Source organism: Sturnus vulgaris, chromosome 15 (assembly GCF_052056855.1).
Source record: "Sturnus vulgaris isolate bStuVul1 chromosome 15, bStuVul1.hap1, whole genome shotgun sequence".
In the NCBI taxonomy this organism is placed as follows: Eukaryota; Metazoa; Chordata; class Aves; order Passeriformes; family Sturnidae; genus Sturnus; species Sturnus vulgaris.
This window is the reverse complement of record NC_142257.1, coordinates 3,259,538-3,279,905: the sequence shown is the minus strand read 5'-3', so window position 1 is coordinate 3,279,905 and position 20,368 is coordinate 3,259,538. Positions and strand designations below refer to the sequence as shown.

Here is a 20,368-nt window from a genome sequence, read left to right as displayed (position 1 = left end):
GCGCGCGCGCGAGGCCGGCCGGTTGCCCTGGCCTCGCCCCCTCTGCCCCAACGGCGGGAGCTGATTGGCCCCAGGGCGCGCGTGCCGTGCTCCCATTGGTGGAGCGGGCGGGCGGCGAGGTTTGAAACCCCGAGCGTCGGCGAAGGGGTGGCGTGAGGGGCAGCGGGACTGGAGCTGCGAGAGGGGCGGCCGGCGCTGGTTGTGGTTTCTTGTGCGTGTGGGCAGACCCCGCGTGGTGCTGTGCTGTGGTGTGTGGGTTTAGGAGCGTCCTGTGTGGTGGTTGGTGTATGCGTTAGATCTGTTTGGTGTCGTGTGTTAAAGGGGTGTACAGGTGGTCGGTGTGCACGAAGGGGTCCTGTATGGTGTCTGTATGTCCAGGGGTTGGGTCTGGAGTAGTGTTTGTATGTGTACGGGCTGTGTCCGGGCTCCTGTGTGGTTTCCCGTGTGCACATTTGCAAGCAGCATCCTTGTATGTAGGGAGGGTTCCACGTAGGGATCCGTGTTTGTGGGGACTGATGAATGTGACAGGGGGCTGCATGCGTGGGTTGCTGTAACATCACCTTGTCCTATGCCCTTTTTTTCCCTAGGAGCCGTGTGAGGCACCATGGCACAAGCACTTGCCTCCCCAGGGCTGTTTTCCGACGATGAGGCTGCAGCCTCCCCTGTGCTCGAGTCCACAGCAACAGGGTTTGGGGCTGACGTGCGCAAGGACCTGCTGCAGGAGTTCTCTGCCATCTCCCCAAACCTGGAGGGCTCTCAGGTGAGGTTGGAGCTCTTCTATCACAAACAGGGCAGCGTTTTCACTCATAGCTGCTATTCTCTGCATAAAGGTGAGGAGATGCAGAAACAACAGAGACTTTTCAGGAAAGGCAGGAACAAAATACTGCATTGGGGAGAGCAGTGGGTAGCAGGTGCCTCTTGGGGTGATGCTTTGTTTTGGTGCCAGGCCTTCAGCTTGCTGGTCTAATCCACTACATCAAACAAAAAAAATGCTTGTGTGTTTGGAAATGCCTGAGATAACTTCTGGCATTGCTGGTGATTTTGGGGCCAGAGAAGTTCCTCAGCACTAGCAGCATAGCCAACATGTGTGTTCCATACTGTGGTTCCTGTTAAGTGTTCCCGTGGGGGGTTGTGTGCTGCCTCTCTGGCTGCCATATTTAACTTGTGCTGATTCTTGCAGGCTGTAGCTGAAGACAATAATGGAAAATTAAAGGTCTACCTCAGAGTTCGACCTCTGAAATCTACAGAAGTGGAAAAGGGGGAAGACCAGGTGAGACATTGAATGAAGCAGAGTCTGAGCTGGCGGTGTGCTCGTGGGAGATGCTGTTGTCTCTTGCTGTTTATCCTCCTGTAAGCCACTGCAATGATGGATTTTGTGTTCTTTAGGGCTGTGTCTGTATTGAGAACTCAGAAACCCTTGTTCTAAAAGCTCCAAAGAATTCCTTCACCATGCGGAGTACGGAGCGAGGAGTGGGACATGCAGTGCACAGATTCTCCTTCACCCGGGTAGGTGGCTGGGACAAGCAACACATCTGGAAGTGATTTGAGCTTAAACCAGCCTTGCAGCTTGAAAAGCAGTTTTATTCATATCCTGACCCCAAGGCACTGCCTGAACTCTGCACTCTTGTGCAGTCACTTCTACTTCAGGTTTTTGTTGCTGTTTTAATAGTTTTTTTTCTTTCTAATTGTGTGTTTCTGACAATTCTTTTTTGGCAGCAAATGGCAAACTCCTGTTCATGAGGCTCTAAACGGACTAGGGGTTACAGTGATATGAGATGTTATTACATTAAACAACTGAGCAGTTTATTTTTGTAGGGGGCTCAGCTGGAATTGCTGGTGGGTCTTGCTCATGGCCAGAGCAGGGACTAAAGGACCATGTAATATCACTTGAGCAACCACCAGCAAAGGATAGGAAAGATCTACATGAAGCCCTTTTTCCTGTGTCTTGCTTGCAGATTTTTGGACCAGAGGTGGGGCAGAAGTTGTTCTTTGATGAGACAATGAAGCAGGTGGTAAAGGATGTGCTGAGTGGGCAGAACTGTCTGGTTTATACCTATGGCATCACCAATTCAGGGAAGACTCACACCATTCAGGGTAAGGAAAGCACCAGCTGTTGTGGGGCCTGTTGAAGGAGTTGTTTTCTGTCTTCTGCCTCTGAATCCTCAGCTTTGCTGCTGTTCTTGCTGCAGGCACCACCCAAGATGGGGGGATCCTGCCTCGTTCCTTGGCAACCATCTTCAACAGTGTGGGGGACCGGCTGTACCAGGCCATGGACCTGAAGCCTGTCCTCTCCAACGAGGTGACCTGGCTGGACAGCAGGCAGGTGCGGCAGGAGGAGACCAAGAAGCAGATGATGCTGCAGGGGGGTCTCTGGGAGGTAAGCATGGGGCCTCTGGAGTTCAATAGGAAGAGGCAACGGGTGGTATCACACTACCTGCATGCTCCTGTTCGTTGTTTCCTTCAAGGAGGAGCTGCTAACGCCACTGAAGAGGAGTCACAGTGCTGAATCTCAGCTCCAGGCCACCACCAGTGGCAGTTTTGACAGTGGGGTTGCTGGTCTGTCTTCATCCAGCCAGCTCACCAGCCGTTCAGACCTCAGCCAGACAGAAGGTATTTCTGGAAGTCTGTTGTGTACTACCTGCTTCTTTTTGCTGGAGAATGGGGGAAGAAAAGGGTAATGGCTGTTTGGATGCTGTGTTGTGGGTAAGGGAGGAAAGCTGCTGTAGCCTCACAGATTTTCCCCTCTGAAAGATGTCATGTCAGAAGAACTTTGTGCTTATATTTTGCCAATATCAAAAGAATTCACCACTCCGTAATAACCAAGCCTTGTGAAATGAAAAATTACTTGACACTTACTCACTTCATTCAAGGAATGTGGTTATTGAGCAGCTGATTGCTGTGAGATGGGGATTGCTGAGAAGCAGGATGCCAAAGTGACAGGCTGCACTGAGCACGTGTGCTCTGACTATCAAACCCAGGAACTACCAGCTACTTAAATATCCAGAAGCATGGAGTGATTGAGATAACAATGACTAAAACTTCAGTTATGCTGGAAAGCGTTCATGCTTGAAATATCTTGTAATTCTAGAGTCAAAATTGAGTATGTGAAAGTCCTTACACAGATACTGTTAAAGGAAACTTTAGGCTGTCTCACTGGGGATGGGCATTAGAATAGATACAACTGGGAGGAGGTAAATATAAGGATTTGTTTCTAGGGTGGTTTTGCTTGCTGAAGAAAGTATCTCACTCTAGAGCTAAACCATTCTGGTTGTACCCATGAAAAGCTGCAGTCATGATTTGTTTTCCTTCTTTTTTTTTTTTCCTCTTTTTTTCCCCCAGAATTGGGCCCTTGCTGGGCTGACTTGGATCGCATTTCACTCACCAGTACAGGAGATGTGCAGTTCTCCATCTGGGTCTCCTTCTTTGAGATCTACAACGAGTTAATCTATGATTTGTTAGAACCAGCTCTACCTGGGCAGAACCGCAAGCGGCAAACACTGCGGCTCTGCGAGGACCAGACTGGCAACCCCTATGTGAAAGGTAGATTTACCTGCAAGAGAGGTTTAGGGGCCTGCTAGGGAGGCTTTAGGATTGAGTGGGTGTGTGGTTTAGCAGTGATGTGCTGGAGAGTCCTACAGAGAACTTTGATGTCAGGATTACAGGATTGTCAAATTTGTTGATGTCAAGGATATGCAATGGTGAAGTTGGGGCTGAGAAGTTTTCTGCCAGTCTCCCAACTGCTGTGCTCAATGCATGCTTGTTTTCCAGATCTGAACTGGATCAATGTCCGGGATGCTGATGAGGCCTGGAAGCTCCTGAAACTGGGTCGCAAAAACCAGAGTTTTGCAAGCACTCAGATGAACCAGAACTCCAGTCGCAGGTCTGAAGGGAAAGGGATTATTTAGGCAGAAATACAATCCTGAGGGGCTTTTAAAGTTTGCTTTTTAATTTTTTTTTTTTAATATCTGCGTGTTTCTTTACAGTCACAGTGTGTTCTCCATTCGGATTCTGCACTTGCAAAGAGGTGGCAGTGAAGTTGTTCCAAAAATCAGCGAGTAAGTTTCATGTTTTTTAGGATTTGGGTATAATCTCAACTTTCCTGTCTCTTTGGTTGAGGGCCTGGGATATGGGAAGTATCTTGATGGTGTTGAAAGTACTTGGAAGGAATAAATGCTCCCAATGTAAAGTCTTGGAACTGACAGGAGTTTGAGGGTGTACTGCAAGGTACAATTTGAGGTAGTTCTCAGGCTTTTTGGGGAAAAGTAAATGTGAGTATCCTTACCCATGCAGCAGGGCTGATTTGAGTGCAGCTGGTGCCTGTTCCTAGAAAGTGGCTTTTCTGAGGACTGGCAAAGGATTTTTGAAGTTGACACTTCAAAGTTCATTTTGCTGTTACACCTACACTTAGGGAAGGCCCTTCCATCCATCAACAGCCCAGGCACCCCAAAAGAATGGTCTGTTGGGGAACAGACCATTCTTCCCTTGTGGGGAAGCTGGGAAAATGACTGCAGGCTGTCTGAACTGTAAGCCTTATATGGCAGGACAGGACAAACCCTGTAAGTGATGTGACTATCACTGTGTTTCCCTCAGGTTATCCCTGTGTGACCTTGCGGGGTCTGAGCGCTGCAAGGACCAGAAAAGCGGGGACCGAATGAAAGAAGCCAACAACATCAACACCTCCCTGCACACCCTGGGCCGCTGCATCGCTGCCCTCCGCCAGAACCAGCAGGCCAGGTGAACAGCCACACCTCCAGAGGGAGGCTGTGGGGGACTTTTTATTTTTTTTTTGCTTTCCCAGCTCACTGCTGTCTCTCCCACAGGACAAAGCAGGCGGTGGTTCCGTTCCGGGACAGCAAACTGACCCGTGTGTTCCAGGGCTTCTTCACTGGGCGTGGGCGCTCCTGCATGATTGTCAACATCAACCAGTGTGCATCCACCTATGATGAGACTCTGCATGTAGCCAAGTTCTCAGCCATTGCCAGCCAGGTGAGTAATACACATCAGGATCATGGCATGCTCAGGGTAGCTTGGGTTTCTCCTGTTTTTATGGGACTTGGCCCTTTCCCACCAGAAAGAGGAGGGGCATGCTTGTACATCTTCCCTATGCTTCTCCAGTGGTTACTACCTCCAGAGTACTTCCAGATTCTGCTAAACTGAAAAGGCTGACAGAGAGGGACTGTGTTTAAAGACTACACAACTTCCAGGCTTTGCAGACTGATAATGGTGGTCTTTTCCCCTTCAGCTTGTTCAGGCACCTCCCACAAAGCTGGGACTTCCATCCTTACAATCCATCATCAAAGAACACAACAGGCGAACCAGCCAGGGTCCAGAGGCAGAGCCAGAGGAAGATGTGGAATCAGAAGAAGACAGTAATGATGAGGCAGATGTCTCCATGTATGAGAAGAAGGTGGGTTGTCATTTGGTTTACAGCCTTTATGTGGATGCAAGGTCAAGAACATGACTGTTAGCTTTGGCCTGGAGAGCTGGGATTGGAGCTCAGCAGTATGCCAAGAGAGGTGATATAGAACCTCAGAATAGGACCCAGGAAATTTGGTATCCCAGACAAAAACATTCCACAGTTGGGTCTAAATCTGACACACATGCTGAATTTGGAAGCACTTTGTCGTCTGTGGAATAGTGGCAGTAACAGTGCAGGTGCAGACCTTTAATTCTTCTCTGCAAGGGCAGTCCAGAAAACATGCAGAACAGGAGGCTAAATGGAAGAAAAATAATCCAACTTCCTAGATACTCAAAGCAGGCAGCTGGGATAGCTGAAGGATAGAGTCATATCCCTAGAGAGACTCAAGCTGTCATGTGTCAAGGTAGCAAACCCTGACAACTTTTCTTTCCAAGCGACTAAACCCTTAAATCTAGATCACTGCATCCTGCCGACATGGGATCCCTCAGTTAATTCTGTTGTGCAGCGTGGGCAGTGAAGCTGTGTCCCTCTTGCAGGACTTGCTGCGTGTGGTCGAAGCTGCACGAGAGCTGCTGGTGCAGGAGAGGCAGAAGAAGCTGCAGCTCGAGGTGCGCCTGCGCGAGGAGATCTGCAACGAGATGCTGGAGCACATGCAACAGAAGGAGCAGTGGTGGAGGTACAGCCTGCGCTGGTCTCCCTCCCTCTGCTCAGGATGAGCTGCAGCACCACGAACTGCCAGATCCTGACATGGAATTGGTTGTTCTCTTTGTAGCCAACACGTGGATGCTCAGAGAGAGCAGCTGGAGGAGCTGTATGAGGGTAAAATGACCATCCTGAAGGAGTTACTGACTGACCACTACCAGGAGAAGATGCAGGTTTGTTCAGGGCAATGCAACGACATCAGGAGAACAGGAGTGGGTTGGGAGGGGACTCTGAGTACTTGAGTCTAGAAAGATCTTTATGCAAGGTGAAAGGAAAGATTTTGCTTTCTGAGGCATTTTTGGTGATACTATTGAATCTCTTGATCCACAATTTTTGCTTCTTGTCTCCTACTTTCTAGCCCACTAGGCTTCCTAATTTTGAACACTCGTTCTGGAAGCTAATGTACAACCATCCTGATTCATCCATTTGTTCAACATGATTTTCTCTCCCCCTTACTCTTTCCACTAATGGCTTGATTTGGGCTCTTCAGATTCACACAAGCTGTGCGAATTTCTCTTCTTGCTCTTAGTTGTGATGATGGGGATGGACCTGTCTGTATTTTGATGCCTATGGCATTTGAGTGACCTCGGGGTCTTGTTGCAGAGTGCTCTGAAGATGCAAACTCTCAAAATAATCCCTCCTCTTTAGGACCTGTAAAAAGGTGGTTTAGGCTCCCAGGAAGTGGGTTTGCTTTACTCACTTAAAACGACCTTAAAGGCTGGGTTCAATGTGTGAAGTGTGGGATTGAGAAATTCTCCAGGAATAAAGACATAGTTTCAGACAAGTTGTGCTACGAAAATCTCGTTGAATATTTGAACAAACTTCCTTTCTCAGGAGCGTGATGAGGAGATTTTGGAGCTCAAAGCTGCTCTGCAGGAGACCAAACAAAAACTGGAGAGCCTGGATGCCAAGCAAAAGGACTCAGAGCAAAGTGTACGTCGATCCAAGCGAGTGGCCACCTCGTCTGCTCTGCAGCAGGAGCTGGCAGACACCAAAGCCAGGCTGGAGCAGTGTCAAAATGAGTTGAATTCCACGAGTGCAGGTACGGCAGCAACACTGCACTGTCCTGAACTGTGCTTGAGAGATCCTTGTGCAGGATTAGAGACACCTTCTTCAGGGTACATTGGATTCAAACACTCTCAAAACATTATTTGAATTGTAGGTGACAGGAATAATGTGCTGGATGGACAGCTTCACTCCATTTTCACAGGAAAATGGACTTTAGGGCAGGATAATCTTTCCATTGAAATTCTTAAGCCCTTTTGTCCAAGTGAATGGGAGAAACCTGGAATGTTTGTGCCTTTCTGCACAAACTGAAAAGGTCTTTCCAGCTTGCCTGTGACAGCTTGTCTCAAGGGAAGTCCTGAACTTCAGGAATACTGAAAGCTGGTCACTGTCCTGTTGCTCACTACTTTTTGTCTATTCCTAGAGTTGCGCAAGTACCAGAAATTAGTGGAGCCACCTCCCTCTGCCAAACCCATTACTATGGACGTGGACAGGAAGCTGGAGGATGGACAGAAGGTAACTCCAGTTCTGTGTTAAAGAAAATAATATTTGCAGGTCAAAGCGGTTGCCAGCTTAAACAGTATTTGGGGCTGCTGTTTTCCAGGTTTTTGAACAAATGAAATGGGTTTGTTGAACATACAGGAGTTGAAGGTTGTGGTACCTGTGATCACTCAGATGGGATCCTCCTCCCTCAGTGCTGCATGTCTGAATTTCCTTGGAGTGCCTTTGTTTGCAGAACAGTGCCAAAATCAGCTGTTGCATTAAACCTCTCTCTTCTAGAATGTCAGATTGCTGCGTTCAGAGCTACAAAAAATTGGGGAGTCTCTCCAGTCTGCAGAACGGGCATGCTGCCACAGCACAGGAGCAGGGAAGCTGCGAGAGGCCCTGGGCATGTGTGATGACATCCTGGCAAGACAGGTGAGGTGTCTGCTTTGGTGTGGGTTGCATGTGGGAGAGGGGTTTGGTCTGTGTGCTTTGCCATAATCAGAGCAACCAAAGTTCTTGCTGCTGCAAATAAAAATTATTTATTTGCTAGTACGTAAATGGAAGGGAGCTCTACTGCTGACTTTTTTCAATGGCTGAGTCAGTTGTGTATTTACCTCTCCAAACGAGACCCAAATTGTTACTGTTCAGTTAACTGGCAGCCTGCACTTAAAGTAGAATTCAGAGTTCTCATTTCCTTATCCACTCCATCACAGTTGCTATGGCAGCATATTTGCAGCAGGATAGAGTCAGCTTTGTCCCACCCTTACTGTTCCTATGTATTACTGAACTGCTACACTGTTGACAGCAGAAACTTTTATGCATGGTCTTATTTAGAAGACTTAGTGAATTCTGGCAAAAGGCAGTTTATCCTCCTCAGTTCACAGTAACCAGGGAGTTGAGACAACTTGTCAATGTACCTGATGAGAGCCTACAAGAAAGCTGGAGAGGCAATTTTTTTAAGAGCAGAGAATGACAAGGGGGAATAGCTTCACCCTGAGGTTTAGATTAGATATGAGGAAAAAATTCTCTACTGTGAAGGTGCTGAAGCACAGAAAACACATTTCCTAGACAAGTTGTGGCTGCTCCATCCCTGCAAGTGTTTAAGGGCAGATTGTATGGGGCTTGGAGCAATCTGGGATAGTAAAAGCTGTTGCTGTCCCCAGCAGAGAACAAGAGGGACCTTTAAGGTCAGTTCCAACTAGGAATGGGATTTTCTTTTTACGATTTGATGTTTTTATATCTTTTTATATAAGAATATCTTGCCTTCCTCAGGACCAGACTCTGGCAGAGCTGCAGAACAACATGATGCTGGTGAAGCTGGACCTGCGCAAGAAGGCAGCCTGCATTGCTGAGCAGTACCACACTGTGCAGAAGCTGCAGGCGCCACCAACGTCTGCCCTCAAGAAACGCTTCTGTGCCAACAGGGAAAACCTGCAGCCCAATCAGCCTCCTGGCAAAAAGCCCTTCCTGCACAACATCCTGACACGTTCAGCCACCCGTCCTGTGGCTGCCAGAGGGTGGCAACTTCGTTCAGTTGCTCTATGACTTTTCAGGAGGAGGTCCCTGCCCCGCTATTACTGGAACAGGTGGCAAATCCAATATAATAGCATCTGGTTTTCATTGTGCGCTTGTTTATTGTTATTGTAGCTGCTTGAGAGCTTATGTAAACATCTCTGGATATGTATGTTTAAACTTTCAATCAATACCAAAGTGGACAAAGTGACCTTATGTAATTTAAACACTACACCGAGGAAAGTCTTTAACTGTAAAACAATGCAGATCATCAAACTTGTTTAACAAAAGGACAAGAAAAAGGTGTGTTCTTGTCTATGCTGGCACACAATTCAAAAATAAGTTCATAAGTTTCTCCTTGAAAGATACTTTGCCTTCCTTGAATTATAATCCTTTATTGAAGTACACGCGTTCTAGGCCAGGGATGTTTGCTTTGATCCTGGCTTGCAAATCTGGCTCCAAGCGCGACACCAACATCGAACTGAGCAAAAGAAACAGTAAAGGGGTTACATCAAACAAGCACCAGAAGGGAAAATAAGATGGACAATGCATCTGCTTAAACTTCCTACAGTGTCAAAAGAGTTTTTTTAAACATCTTATCAAGACCAGGGCACATAAATTCCTGCTGCAAGGGCAGTGGAATAGTTTATGGAGCCAGGAAATGGCTGTTGCTACTACCATGAGGGTAAGGATCCACTTGACTGCTGAGGTTGTTGCTGGCACTAAAAACTTACCTTCCTAACAGGGTTTTTATTAAATATAACGTATTTGCCTGTTCAACTTACTACATTATTTCATTCAGTTGAATAAAAGGTTTGTTTTATGAGAGCTGGTTCACAGTAAAGTGAATTAAGCTGCCAGGTCATGTGAACAGCTGCAATTTCCTGAACACAGTTCAAGGTCTAATCTTCCTCTGAAGTAGAGAGCCCTGGATGAAATCAAGAACTGTAGCATGTGTGCTGGGTTGGTTTGTCAAGTCATCTCCAGGTAGCCTAGTGACACTTGTTTACCACAGTTCTCTGTCCTAGGCCAAGCAGGGAGACAGATGGTGTCAGGCAGTTGTTGTACTCAAACAACACTGGGAATTGGCTATTGTTTTCTGGAAATCAAAAGCTGCCTTAATTGTTCAGTATTTTAATGGACTCAGCTCAAACTTGGATTGTTTAAGGTAAAGCTGGCAGCTTGTTCAGTTTAGAAAACCACTATTAAAATGAGAGGGACCAGCTGAGTTTAAGGCCTTGTCTATACCATGTACCAAACTGAGCTTCTTTTAAGTAACTCATTCAGATTTCATAATAATTTCAGCTATAATGAATATTGTTTCTAAGACAGCTTTCAGTACTGAGCTATTTCTGTATTGATGAAAAAGTCTGGAAAAATATTAAATAACAAATGAGCACAGACAGTTCAGAGCTGTTCTGTATAACTAGAAGAGTTTCCAGCTGAAAATAAAATGGGCTCTGAACTGTATCTAGAGCATCTATAACCTTCCTGGACATGAATATATTGTATAGAATTCACCTTGAGCTGCTGGGGTTTGTAAACAATTATTATATATTACTGATGAATAGTTATTACTTTTCTGTATATTCTCTTGTTTATCACCTTTGTTATATGGGAAATAAAACTGTGCTTAAGCAGGCAATGACCCCGTGTTTGTGTCTGTGTGCAGCACCATGAATGGATCTGGAAAAACACTAAAGTGAGAATAATTCACAGCAGTACCCACCTTTTCTGAGGAAACAGTGCACAACACAGGGGAGTTGCAAACACGAGACTAGAGGAGACAAAACCAGGTTTACAATATTTAGTGTGCTAAAACAGATTTCAAAAATCTTATGCAAGATTTAGGTAAAAAGCTGTCTCGTTTGAGGTAAAGTTCCACAAAGTGCTATGTAACTTTTATTTCTCACTGCACTGTACCTTATGAAATCATTTACCTACAAATAGCACTAAATGTTTCAATACCACGCCCCCAAATTTGTCTAAAATTACCATTTGATATCCTTATGGTGTGTGCAGGACACACAGAAAATGCCAGAACACAGCAAATGAAACCCTATTAACCAAATGTTTCCAGAATTATCAACTCCAGGATGAGATTCAAATGACTGTTTAAAGGTAGCAACCAGAGTATCTTTTCTAATCAAACTGCCACATTCATTTTTTTGCCACTCCCTTTCTCCCTTCCTCTGCTTTTTCTTGGCAGCTTCTTCCCTGCTAATGGCTTTTTGTTTTTAACATGATATTTTATCAGTTACAGAGATGGAAATAACTGCTGTGCCCTCAGTAACTCGACCTTTTTTTCCTTAAAAAAAGAGCAAATATTGCTGCATTCTCAAAACCCCTACAAGTATCTCTTAAGATAGCAGACCCAACCCAAAGAAACCACTTACCAGATTCCAACTAATCCAACCTGAATGGGAGCGCTCATCCAAGGAAATTTCTGTTGAAAATAAAACAACACACAGTGAGTGTTCAAGCTTTTCTTTCTGCTTCCAACCTTCCCGGAATTCTTATAAGAGACAGATTGCACCTAAAAGCCTCTGAGATGTGAAGGCAAAACCCTCACCAGCGTGGCTTCATGCTGAGCTGGTTTGAGAGCCAAATCCCTTTGGAAAGCAGCAAGGAAATTCCCAGGGGAATCAATGTACACAGTGATGCCGAGTAAAAATCCCTTAGAAACTCCAAGGAGTGTGTGGCTGTTTGACTCAGGACCTGCTCCTGGGCCTCTGCTTTGATTCTCACAAGCCCACAGTAGCAGTAGAGATGAAATTTGGAGTGGTGCTGCCACACCTCTGCAGGACATAGGGAATTTTGCCCAGGCATTCCAAGGAAGAGCTCAGTCTGGTTACAGCTCCTTCCCTTTGATGGCATTAAATGGTTTTAATCTGCAACTAGAGCCACCAGCCATAAATAAGGGAGATGTAAATCTGCATCTCTTAGCCCTTTCTCCTGTCATATGATTTCCTCTGATGTGCAGAAACTTGTCCCTGTAGCAACACTAACACTCCAGTTCTGCAAGAGTTCACGTTTTATTGAAGGAAAGAAGGGTTGAAGGGTTGCTGAGAAAGCAACATATAACCCATGGATGCATTTTTAGCATATTCCTCATTAATTCTGTAACTTTTGCATAACTTGAATATATGCCAAGAATTTTTTACAGGCTTTTAAATTATTTAGGAATCCACTCTCTCTCATTGGTAGAATTTTAGATGAAATTCATGACTAATGAAGTAAACCCAGAGCTGTTCAGTGGACACTGCTGCCTCTTGCTCCACTAAGAGCAGACAGACACAGCTGCCATGAGCACACAAAGGGAATTTTAAAACAAAACAGCTCATGAGGTAGAAATCACTTGATACAGAGGATGACGTTTTCAATGAAGACGACGTTTGTTTCTGTAAGAAGGATTTCTCAAGATATAGCAGTTAGAGGAGAAAATGGAGAACAAAAGCTGGGCACTGTTTGAGAGAAGAAATGGACAAAGGAAATGTAGAAAGCTCGGGAGGACAAAGCTCAGGGCTGAGGGAGGTCACAGCAGTGTCTGAGGCAGGAAAATGAGCCTGTGTGGAGTAAAATTTCTCCAGAGCCTGAGGGAGAAGAAACAATGTAGAAGACTGCTTCTCTTTTCTTTAATTCTTTTTTTCATGGAGTCAATCTGTAATCTGGAAATGAGAGCAGGAAGAACTGTGCAATTCAGCAATAACCTGCAGAGAGATAACAAATGGGGAAGACAACAGCAAGAAGGGTGAAGAGTGAAGGCAGCAGAGCTTTGCTGTTCTGGCATTCTCTAAACACCTCCATCTGACCTTCAGCTGAGACAAATTCACCCCAAATTTTCATTTCATACCCTGGGAGAGTCCATGCCAAGAGGTGGTGAACACAAGCCAAAGCCTGCAGTGTCTCTGAGAAGGGAAGGAGGGGGATGCTGTGCATTGCAGGGGCCGTGCGACCCAAGGCATGTAACAGAAAAGCCCCAAATACAATTTTATAACTGAAAAGGCTGTTGGAAGGTGCCCTGAGAGGAATAAATGGTTTCATGCCTTTGTCAGAGTTAGTCATTGATCTGAGAGACAGAGAGGTGTCTAACACAGATTCCATAAGGAACAGGCAGTTTATGTGCTGGAACATTTTTTGCCAACTTGATCTGAATTACAGCCTTTATTTTTCAAAAATGTTACCAGGCTTCACTAATCCAGAAAGATGGTGAGGAAAAAGTAACACTGGGAGGTCAGAATTAAGAATTGGAATTGCCCAGGGAACAACATAAAACAGTAAAACAAAATTCAAATGCAGGCTGCACACCCCCACAAAGAGAGAAAATGGAGAAAGAGAAAGAGCAGAAGAATTCACTGTTAGAGAACTAACATTTAGCTCTGGAAGAAGGCAGTTCACAATGAATTAGAATTTAATTTCCAGATGTCTTTATGACATTTTAGTGGTTAGTGCAAACAGAGAAAATGGAGAAATGATAATTAAGCAAACAAAAGCCATAAGGAGAACTGGCTTTTCTCTAACTGCCTCTTTTCTTTGTTGGATCTAAAAATCTTTCAGTTTTCCCAGCTATGTCTGTTTTGAAAAAAATAAATAAATGAAATGACAGTGAAATTAGGAATGCATGGAGGACTTCAGGGCATAAGACATTCAAGAACAATGCTTGAAGAATCTTTGTTCTGGTTTTGTGACCGTTTTGAATACAGACTTCAGTTGCAAATTAAAAAACCTGAGAGAGCTCGTTTCAAGGATAGAGGAGGAAACTTCTAGAATCAACTTGGATGTTAATACAATATGCAGAATAGAAGAGAAACTCTAGGTAAAGCTGTGTAAGAGTAGTAACATAAACTAAAACTTTAGTGTTGATTGGAATTTTCATAAGTTTCTATGGAAAAAACCCAATTTATTTCTTTAGGAGAAAAATTACCTGTAAGTAAAACCTATAAACCCTGTGCCTCAAGGTCTTTATGGATCCTCCTGCTGCAGCAGGTAAAATAACTTGGTTCTGCACAGAGCTGGTGAGAATAATGAAGGGGCCACAGAGATAATGAAAATAGACATTATACAGCCTAATCAATTACTGCTACACTGCATAATTACATAAACAGGCCTCAAAGCTGCTGCCGAAACCAATGGCAAAAAAAAAACTTCTACAGATAAAAATACTTCTTCAAGGCAACTTCGTTTTGAGGCAGCAAATACGTGCTTGTATTCCAAGAACATTCTTGAGGCATCTTCTAGCAATAACTTCTGGGAATGTTGTTAATTCACACCAATGCCTTGGTGCAAAACACTGCAGGAACGTGGGGGACGAGTTGGGCTACATGACCTACATCTTATCCCAAACAGGAGAGATGACAGGCTGCTCTGAGACCAGCATTGCAAGAGCATTTCCTTCTCTCTGTCTTACTGCAGGCCAGCTTTCTAATTTCTTTTATTATTTCACAACCATTTGCCTATTTTTTGGCCTTGTGTGTTGCTTAACAGGCTTTGGCAAGCAGTCAGGAATTCTTTCCAAGAGTGCAGTGAAGCAGAGGCTGAGGGTATGGAGTTAGTAAAGCAGTGTGGGCATGGTAGTGGAGTGCTGGGATGGGATGGTGCTTCTCAAACTCCATGAGGACATGCAGAAGCTGCTTGTTAAAAATGCAGCTCATTCCTTAATGAGTTTAATACTAATCTCTACCAGGTGTTACCACTGGCTACCTGCAGAGCAGTGTTTCACCTGCATTCAGTTTCTGAGGCTGAGGGAGAGGACAGGTGAGCATAAACGGTCAGGATGGTACCAGAGACCACTGAGTAGTCACTGCAGAAATCGCTCATTTTGGCTGATCTGAAAAATTCACAACACCCTTATGTTGATTATGCCACACAAAAACACCAGGTATTTGTCTCCAGACCCTGAGGATTGCTGCAACTTCTTCACAAATGTCATGTACTTGTCAGCTGAGGCAATGGCTTTGTGACATTTCTCACATGTCAAACACATACAAAATAATTTTTTCCCTAAATTTCTTTAACAAGGGTTAATTTTCCAGGTAATACATTCTCAAGAACATCACAGTATCACAAGTTGTGGTGTGTTTGGATGCCCTGCAGGCTCACTTCTTCCAGGAGATAAAAGCAGCACACACTGATTTTTAGCCTGAAACTCAAATGCCACATTTCCTGTTTTTACACTGGGAGCAAAAGTGTTTTCTTTTAAGAAGTGGGAGGGAAGCAAAACACTTTAGGCAAAAAGAAGTTTTAAGATTGGAAGACAATCACAGAATGGTTTGGGTTGGAAGGGACTTTAAAGATCATCCAGTTCCACCCCCTTGACTATCCCAGGTTGTTCCAAGTCCTTTTCAACCTGGCCTTGGACATTTCCAGGGATGAGTCAGCCACAACTACCCCAGGCAATCTGTTCCTGTCTTATAAATACAGAAACACTTTCAAGTCTGACTTGGGGTGTCTGACTGGGTAATTTCACTCTGCACAAGAGACACAAAGGGAAGAAACAGAGATAAAATTTAAACCCTTTAGAAAGCTTTATCTTAGACAAACAAAACCATTCCAAACAAAATCCTCCCCTGCTTGTCCTCCTTGCCCCCAGACAAACTTTTCCAAGGCAGGGTCTGGTTTTTTTCCTAATTTTTTCTAAAAGGAAGGAGACAGATTTTCTTAGGATTCTCGGGTGGGTCTCACAGGTAGAGGCTTTGCCTGGAGCTACCAAGTAATTAAATCAGCGATATCAGCAGTGAGGATGAAACTCCCTTTACTGGTAAAGAATTAAAGGGTTCCTCACCTGAATATTATTTCCCTCGTGTTAGATAACCCTGTAACTAATTCCATTATTGTTCTTCACCCTCTCATGCACACATAGTGAAGAATGTTGATGTAGGTAATGGATTTACCAACACCAGGGGTTTGACTTCACACTACATTAGAATAAAAATAATATAGGAAATAAGTAATCTTTGATAAAGAATGTCTGTTCTATGCCTACCTTGCACTTCACATCCAGTAAATTTTAAAGAGAGATTTTTACCATAATTTTTCTTTCCACAGCAGGTAAACAAAGCCTCCTTATTGCTATCTTGAGAAAACCAAGATTATTAAAATGCTCTTTTTTTCCCCAATAAATTGTATTCCGAGGATCAATACAAGGAAGGTTAATTTCACAGGAAAAAAAAAAGTGCATTCTAAGAACAATTATAAAAGTAAGAAGAATGTTCCTATTTTCTCACTGTTACCTTGCACTGTGACAAAAAGAACAAAGTTCTCTCTAAGAAAGGCAGAAGGAAAACGACAGCTGTAAAGCAAGTTCTACAGGGATGTCCTCCCACAGTGTTTGGGAGGCAAATATGAAGATTCAGGAAGTATTTAAAATTCATTAAAATATTAACTTAGGATATGAAATACACAGAGATAGATTATCTAAGACTAACCTTTAAAAAGGCTTTCTTTTCCAGGGTATTCATTATGAAGGGAGGAATTGCTGCAAATAAGATAAAAAAAGGCATTAACCTTGGAGAGAAAGGCACTTTTATGTTTAACTGAACTAATACCATAATACAATTTTCACAGCATTTTGTCATTCACTCAGTCTTCATTTCACATTGCCAGTTGAATTGGCATTTATAAAGGTGAATTCTCCCAATAAGCAAACTTGCAATTTCATATGTAGCTAAATCTGAGCTCAGTAATTTGGTACTTACAGAGAACCTAAACCAACTCTAAGCAAGTGGAGTTTTCTCACATTCCTTTGCTATCTCTATCTTTTCTGCACAAGCATCCCAGGAGCCTTCCTGCTGCAGCTCAGTGTAACACACTGAGGATGTTTCCACACTTCCCTGGGGAAATTCTTAACAGAAAGGCAAACACTGCCTGGGGAGCTGTAAGGTAATTTGGATCCTGAGGAAAATCACTTGGATAGAACTGAATTTCCTTCTCACAGCAGGAAGTGCTAATCAGGACTGCACAGGACTTATCCTTACCCATGCCAGGAGAAGCCATCAGAATCCTGGATATCACCACCTGGGTGATTGCCTGCTGAGCTGCTCTGGGTGAATCACCCAGTCTTTTCCCATCCTCATCCGTGACAGGAATTCCAAACTTGAGCTCCCTGTTGAATAAGAGGTAAAAAATAAAGCAGTGATGGATGTGAACTTATTTTTTCACCATTTTTTGTCATCTTATCTTTGTCCCTTAAAATTGCCAACTGGAAGAATTATGTGCTTTATTTTATTTTCTAAGTGAGTCTGCTTGTAACAATCTCTGGCACAAAAAAAAAATAAAAATCAAAAGGCAGAGAAAGATCAAGGAAAAATACATTGAGAAGTCACCAACTGAATATTTGTAACAGCAGTCTGCTGCTGAAGTCTGGTCACAGCATTTCAAGGAGGAACAAAGAAGATGTGCTTTTGCTGTGTTCCACAGAAGGGAGAAGTCCCTCTACACATTAATTCAGAGAACTGGAAATTTCTGGACTGCTCTGGAAGTGGAGTCTGTCCTATATGACAGCTCATGGAACACAGGAAGATTATTTTCACTGAGTTGAAACAGAAGGCTCTGTGAAAATTCCCCCCTGGCATTCTAGTCTGAGCTGTCATTTCAACCACGAAGAATATACTTGAAAGTATAAAAGGAGGCACAAACCAAACTAAGTTTCTGTAACTGCATTATTCCCTATTAGATCTTTTGCTCAAGTGCAGAGTTAGCTGTTAAAACTCACACTGGGAGAAGCAGAGAGAACAGCACATAGCCTCAGGACTGCCTTTATTTTCTCTTCAGATTTTACAAAAGATAAAATACTATTACAGATCAACTTCCATTGTAAATACAAAGTCTAAATAGTCCCTCTTCTGCCCATAACCTTGTGTTTATAATAGAATGCTTTTAATTTGCTTTTCCCTACTACTATTTTTACTCCTAGTCAAGAAAAAAAGCTTCTTTCTGACAAACTGTACTTTTGTCACCTCGATGATTAAACAGAACTGCAGAGCCTGACTTCTATGACTAAGTTCTGCAGGTGGGATTTTAAGCACCATTTTTGAAATGACTGTGTTTTTCCAAAGTGTAGCTGGTACTCAAAAGTCCGTGTGATCAAAGTTGTGAAGGAACCAGTAATTGGTTTCTGAGATGCAAGACTGAAGAACTCTTTGGATATTTATCTGAAGACAAATGAGCATGTTCTATTTTACACCCGTTACAAAAAACCTCATGCGTGAGGTTTCTGCAAGGTTCTCAAACAAGCTGAAGATACAAAATGTGCTTTATTTAGTAAATTGCTGATCTACCAACTGAACAACATCTTTTCTTCCAGCATGAGTGATCTTTGTTCTTTTTCCTACCTTTGTCTCATTAGTGGAATATTGATGCAGTTGGCAGAAGCAACAGCAGCAAAAGGAACAAACCTCCCTACGAGAGGAGAGACGCGCTGGAAAACAGAGAGAAAAAAAGGGAAATAAAAATGTACATAATCATTGTCTTTATTGAAATGATTCATCTGCTAATGACAGACTAGACTTATTTCCTTTACATTAATATTCAGTGAAAACTTACTGGTGGGGCAGAGGTAGAACAAGATTCAAAGAAAAAAATAAGTCATAAATGCTTCTCTCCAGAGTGAGCAGTTGCAGGAGGGTGGCAAAACCATTCTGAATTTAGTAGCATCACAGGGAAGTGTAATTACAACTCCAATTAATTTTCAAGTGCTATTAGATGCCTTGAAAGGTGAAAAAGAAACTGGGAAAAAGGCACCTTATTAGACAGAGTCTGCATGAACCAAACACGGGATGTTTGACAGATATGCATAAACCCATCTCCATGGGGAAAAAATGAAGTTGGGATCTAAAGAAAGGAGCAGCCATAACAACTCCACAGTGGGAGCTGTGCATGACACAGATACACCAGAGGAGAAATGAGCTGTGAGCTTTTCACAGGACATCACAGTTTAGTAAGAATAGAAAAAAATACCAAAGCAATACCTTTGCTAGTAAATTAAGTCCTAAGGCTGTAGCGACAGCACCTGTGGTGGCAGAAACATAGGCTGTTCCCAGCTGCCTAAAACAGAAATGAAAATGTTTGCACATTAACAGCTACATTGGTGTCACTTTGAAAAACCATTACATTTTATACACATAGCTATGCCTCCCCAGAAGTTAAATAGTCTTTCTTGTGCTACTGCAATAAGGCGGGGATGGAAGATCTAAATGGGACACTGAATTAAACATTTTTATTTCACTAGCAGTAAAAATCATATTCAAGCCACATTGTAATACTGAATCAGGTTCTGCTGGTTGTGCATTGCTGCCTGTTCAGCATTTTCTCATGTATCTGAATGAACACCTTGAAGGATTTGTTCTTTATTTAATTTCCTAATTGCTTAACCTAGTAAAATCAGGTTGGATTTCCAAGGCCATGTCTATAGTACTAATTATAATCAACCATATCAAACCCCATACACACAGACCAGCTATGCTGCAAGCACTCAAATCCAACCCAACCTGCCCCAAACCACACTTTACATACTTCCCAGCTAGGAGGTGTCTCTATATGCTGGAATTCACAGCTTGCTCCCAGACATCTTTAAGCAAGTCAGCCCCAAAACCAGAAAGTCAAGTACTGCAATTCCAGTTTTCTATTCATAGAATCATAGAATGGTTGGAGTTGGGAGGAACTATCGAGTTCATCCCATTCCACCCCCTGCCATGGGCAGGGACACCTCCCATTATCCCCGATTGCTCCAAGCCCCATCCAGGCTGGCCTTGGACACTTTCAGGGATGGGGCAGCCACAGCTTTCCTGTGCCAGGGCCTCAGCACCCTCACAGGGAAGATTTTTTCTGTTTATCTAATCTAAATTTCTCCTCTTTCAGTTTGAGATTTCTTGCTTTCTGCATCTATTTAGTCTCTTTTTTAGACATCAAGTAGAAACAAGCACAGATCAGTTGAAAGAATCTCTTTTTGTAAATGAACCCTCAGTGTGGTGTGTGCTGGCACTGAGAAGGTGGCACAGTGACACAACTGAAGGCCCCCACAAAATATCAGCTTAGAAATATCCTGGCAGGACACCAAACTGATGAGGAAAACTTGCAAATGGTTGACTGAGCCCTGAAACATAGATTCCTGTTAAATCCTTCACTCTTAAGTGCTGTTGATCAAGGTGCTCAGGCTTGTCTTTAATGACAGAAATGGAGTTCTCAGCTCTGCCATTCTCACACTTCTCATCTGTGCATATCAAGTTAATAATTAGTACAGACGAAAAA

At 43.6% G+C, this 20,368-nt stretch overlaps 2 protein-coding genes across 7 annotated transcripts in view; one reads left to right on the top strand and one right to left on the bottom strand.

The window, feature by feature from the left end:
- Positions 1–152: 152 nt before the first annotated feature.
- On the top strand, positions 153–10,765 carry KIF20A (kinesin family member 20A). The gene is made up of 19 exons (XM_014875979.2): positions 153–211; positions 588–760; positions 1,181–1,270; positions 1,387–1,506; positions 1,956–2,094; positions 2,190–2,377; positions 2,466–2,610; positions 3,340–3,540; positions 3,769–3,880; positions 3,984–4,055; positions 4,591–4,734; positions 4,821–4,986; positions 5,243–5,407; positions 5,956–6,095; positions 6,192–6,294; positions 6,956–7,163; positions 7,551–7,642; positions 7,907–8,044; positions 8,885–10,765. Exons 2-19 carry the CDS (start codon positions 605–607, stop codon positions 9,155–9,157), a joined length of 2,652 nt encoding a protein of 883 aa, XP_014731465.1. The 5' UTR covers positions 153–211; positions 588–604; the 3' UTR covers positions 9,158–10,765.
- Positions 9,224–20,368, bottom strand: part of SFXN1 (sideroflexin 1) — a 33,576-nt gene continuing 22,431 nt past the window's right edge. For 3 of the 6 annotated variants that reach the window (XR_015806946.1, XR_015806947.1, XR_015806945.1), the window contains 8 exons: positions 19,090–19,165; positions 18,454–18,539; positions 17,098–17,225; positions 16,549–16,598; positions 14,844–14,951; positions 11,521–11,570; positions 10,854–10,901; positions 9,224–9,605 (listed from right to left, as the gene is read on the bottom strand). Coding sequence is in view for 3 of the 6 variants with exons in the window: in XM_088173518.1 (XP_088029644.1) it covers positions 9,509–9,605; positions 10,854–10,901; positions 11,521–11,570; positions 16,549–16,598; positions 17,098–17,225; positions 18,454–18,539; positions 19,090–19,165 (535 nt within the window). In the remaining 3 variants the exon portion in view is untranslated. The remainder of the gene's footprint in view (positions 9,606–10,853; positions 10,902–11,520; positions 11,571–14,843; positions 14,952–16,548; positions 16,599–17,097; positions 17,226–18,453; positions 18,540–19,089; positions 19,166–20,368) is intronic. The other 3 variants (XM_088173518.1, XM_088173517.1, XM_014875983.2) reach the window with 1 other exon arrangement.

Excerpts from the sequence above, each read along its gene's own strand:
- KIF20A (XM_014875979.2), top strand. The coding sequence starts at position 605 with ATGGCACAAGCACTTGCCTCCCCAGGGCTGTTTTCCGACGATGAGGCT. Across the intron at positions 4,735-4,820 it reads CGCCAGAACCAGCAGGCCAG|GACAAAGCAGGCGGTGGTTC; the intron begins GTGAACAGCCAC and ends TCTCTCCCACAG. Across the intron at positions 4,987-5,242 it reads TCTCAGCCATTGCCAGCCAG|CTTGTTCAGGCACCTCCCAC; the intron begins GTGAGTAATACA and ends TTTCCCCTTCAG.